At 37.2% G+C, this 3,287-nt stretch overlaps 1 protein-coding gene across 1 annotated transcript; it reads left to right on the top strand.

Moving 5' to 3' along the window:
* The first annotated feature begins 391 nt into the window (after positions 1-391).
* LOC139863842 (uncharacterized) lies at positions 392-2,410 on the top strand. Its single transcript, XM_071852442.1, has 4 exons — positions 392-406; positions 1,080-1,390; positions 1,507-1,813; positions 2,195-2,410. The coding sequence occupies exons 1-4, from the start codon at positions 392-394 to the stop codon at positions 2,408-2,410; spliced, it is 849 nt and encodes a 282-aa protein (XP_071708543.1).
* Positions 2,411-3,287: the final 877 nt, after the last annotated feature.

Genomic DNA, 3,287 nt, shown 5'->3' with positions numbered 1-3,287 from the left:
CAAAATACACTTTTTTGTAAAGTTTTATTCTAAAATACACTTTTTGAGAAAAAATTGTCTATTTACACCATTAGGTCGACCACCATTTGGGTCGACTACCCCTTGACCTGGTCGACCACCCCAAGTTTCAATGTGGTCAACCTTCGTTTATAACTGGAAAGGTCGACTACCTTGTTTTATAGGTCGACCACTATATTCGACCCAAAAAAAACAAGGGCGACCTTAATGTTGGTCGAGTATACAAAAAGACAATCAAATAGCGAGTTCACACAATTCAAATTACAACTTTAACAAAATTTCGCTCCATAAACCCTAGATACGAACCATCAACCATGATTCATTGCAGATTCAATCAATTGCACATAAACCCTAAATCGATCGGCAGGCAAAGATGGCAGATATTGAGGTAAAACCTAATTCGCATTAGTGTATCTTTATGTTAGTGTATCTGTATGTGTATATGTGTGTATATATGTATATATATGCATGGGTCGCTGTATGTATATGAATATGTGTGTATGGATGTATCTGTATGTATGTATATGTCAGTATATGTATAGGTATATGTAACTGTATGTGTAAATCTATATGTATATGTATATGTATATGTATATGTATATATGTATATGTATATGTATATGTATATGTATATGTATATGTATATGTATATGTATATGTATATGTATATGTATATGTATATGTATATGTATATGTATATGTAACTATAGATATACATATCTCCCATTGTTTTTGCTAAAGTGTATAACTGTATGATGATGGTGGTGGTGATGTTAGTAATAAATTAGATAAATTAGTAGGGCAGAGGAGCACTTACATACACGACCTTTCTAGGGGTCGAATGACAACAAAATACACTATAGTCGACCACATCCTGAGTCGACTATAGTTGAATTAAACTATAGTCGACCGGAATCAAGGTCGACTATACTGTATTTGTCCCTTTTTTATGGTTTGTACATGTATAGTTAAATGTATGTATATGTATAGTTAAATGTATGTATATGTATGTATATTAACATACATATATGTATAATGACATTTTCAATGTTTGATTACAGGTTTGGTTCGAGGCGAAGGTCACCATTCGAAGCAAGATGTCTCTTATTCGTGAGATTAAGGACAAACTGACTCCGGCTCAGACAAAGATTTTCAGAGAAACGTATTTTGGTCATTGGTTAGATATAAAGTGTGATGACAATGATCCGGGATACATACATTGCTTATTAATGAATCAGATTGACCATCCGAAAAACTTTGCAATCAACGGATGCGAAATATGTGAGGAGCCAGAAGAGCTATGGTTTCGAGTTACCCGAGATCATGTCATTAGGTGTGGTAGATGTGAGTTTTGCTTGGTTACCGGGATGCGGTTTGGTCCGGTTACATCTTTTGTAGATTAGATAGGTCAAGAGAGGTCTGATTTTGACCACTCGGTTTCATCTCGTGTTTTTAGTAAACGACATAGTGGTCCCCGTCATCTTTCAGAGTTTCACGAGGCTTTTTTAAGGATGAGTTGAAAGGAACTGACAAGGATAAGGTCATAGTCGCCATTGCGTTGATAATTAACTTATGCTTCCTTGGCAAGCAGTTGCGGGATGGTGTAGACGATGATATGCTGCTTTTAATAGAGGACTTTGATTTGATGAACAAGTATCTGTGGGGTTCTTTCTTATGGACCAAACTTTACAATAGTTTGCATCACGTGTTAGTACCTTATAAAGAGAGGGCAGCAGATAAAACCAGGAAGGGGGTGATGACATACCATTTGAGCGGCTTCACTTGGGCGTTTAAGGTATTCATCCGTACTTATACCCTGTTAAGCAATTAACACGTCTCATGTTTAATCAAATTTGACTTTTGTTTTGAAGATGTGGATATGAGAGGCATACAAAGAGCGAATAGAAGCATACGCTTTCAAGCCGGAAAGTGATGGCATACCTCGTGGAATCCACTGGAAACGGAAGAAGAAGGTCATGGGCTAGAATGAGTACGTTGAGTTGATGCAACTCCCGGTGAGTATAATTATACCAAAAAGTGTATATGTATATGTATATGTATATGTATATGTATATGTATATGTATATGTATATGTATATGTATATGTATATGTATATGTATATCAGTGCATGAATGTGTATCTATATGTATATGTATATGTATATGTGTATGACAGGATGATATCCCTACCGAAGAACGACCTCGTAGTCGCTTGAGGCCCACCAAGACAGAGGCTAAGTGTGATTGGTGGGTTGCTAGTGTCAACTATTTCAAGAACCCCGATGCTAAAGTCCTGGTGAAGAAAGCTGATGATCCGAAGAAATTTGATGATGAGACGAAGAAGGAGTTGATGGATACGATTCAGAATTTGACAAAGAGATTAGATGATTAGGAAAAGAAACATGCCAAGGAAAATAAGGTGATGAGTGATCGGGTTGAGTCTGGCATCCGTGTTACACGTGAGACACTAAAGATAGTGCAGAGTTTATATGTTTCTCGCGGCATCCATGTAACAAGTATTTTAAAACTCCATTCTATGATACAAAAGCTTCAACAACAACAACAACAAGTACAGGTAATTTGTTATTATATAATTCATTTATTGTGCAATTTGATAATTTTCCCAAAGTATAAACTGTGCAGTGTGTTGTGGAGTAGTCGACCTTACAATAGGTCGACTATCACATTATTTGCCTATAGTCGACCATTAATTAGGTTGACTATAGTAAAGTTGTACTATAGTCGACCTTAATCAAGGTCGACTATACTGAATCTTTCTGTTACATTTGTTATCTGATTTCTCTGCGACAGGATGATGGTGGTTTCATTGGTGGATATGTGTCAGATGTAGAAGTTCAAACAACCAAGAATGATATGTTTGATAATGTGAAGGTTGCTTCACCGGTTTATGTGAGCAGAAGCAAAAGGGACCATCGGGTTGCAAGGGCAAGGATGTCTCCTTACGTTACACCATCACAGATGATCAAAAAGGCTGGTAAGAGAAAGCCTGACATACTAGAGACCGAAATCCCGATAAAACAACAGAAGACGGGGAGACTGAGGGCTCCGGTAGTTGCTGATACTGTTATTCTAGAAATCGTTGACGATTTGATCCATGGATCTGGACTTATCTATCCCGGCCCTTCCACATTATATGATGATGAAAGGAATCTGGAAGGCCCTAAGACACCGGAAGAGATGATGACTCCACATTACAAGTGCATTTCTGTATTTGTTCGGGGCCTATCTGACGGATTTATATTCATCAC

This window comes from Rutidosis leptorrhynchoides, chromosome 8 (genome assembly GCF_046630445.1).
Source record: "Rutidosis leptorrhynchoides isolate AG116_Rl617_1_P2 chromosome 8, CSIRO_AGI_Rlap_v1, whole genome shotgun sequence".
Taxonomy (NCBI): domain Eukaryota; kingdom Viridiplantae; phylum Streptophyta; class Magnoliopsida; order Asterales; family Asteraceae; genus Rutidosis; species Rutidosis leptorrhynchoides.
Note: the sequence above shows the minus strand (reverse complement) of the source record. Positions and strands in the feature narration are given on the sequence as shown.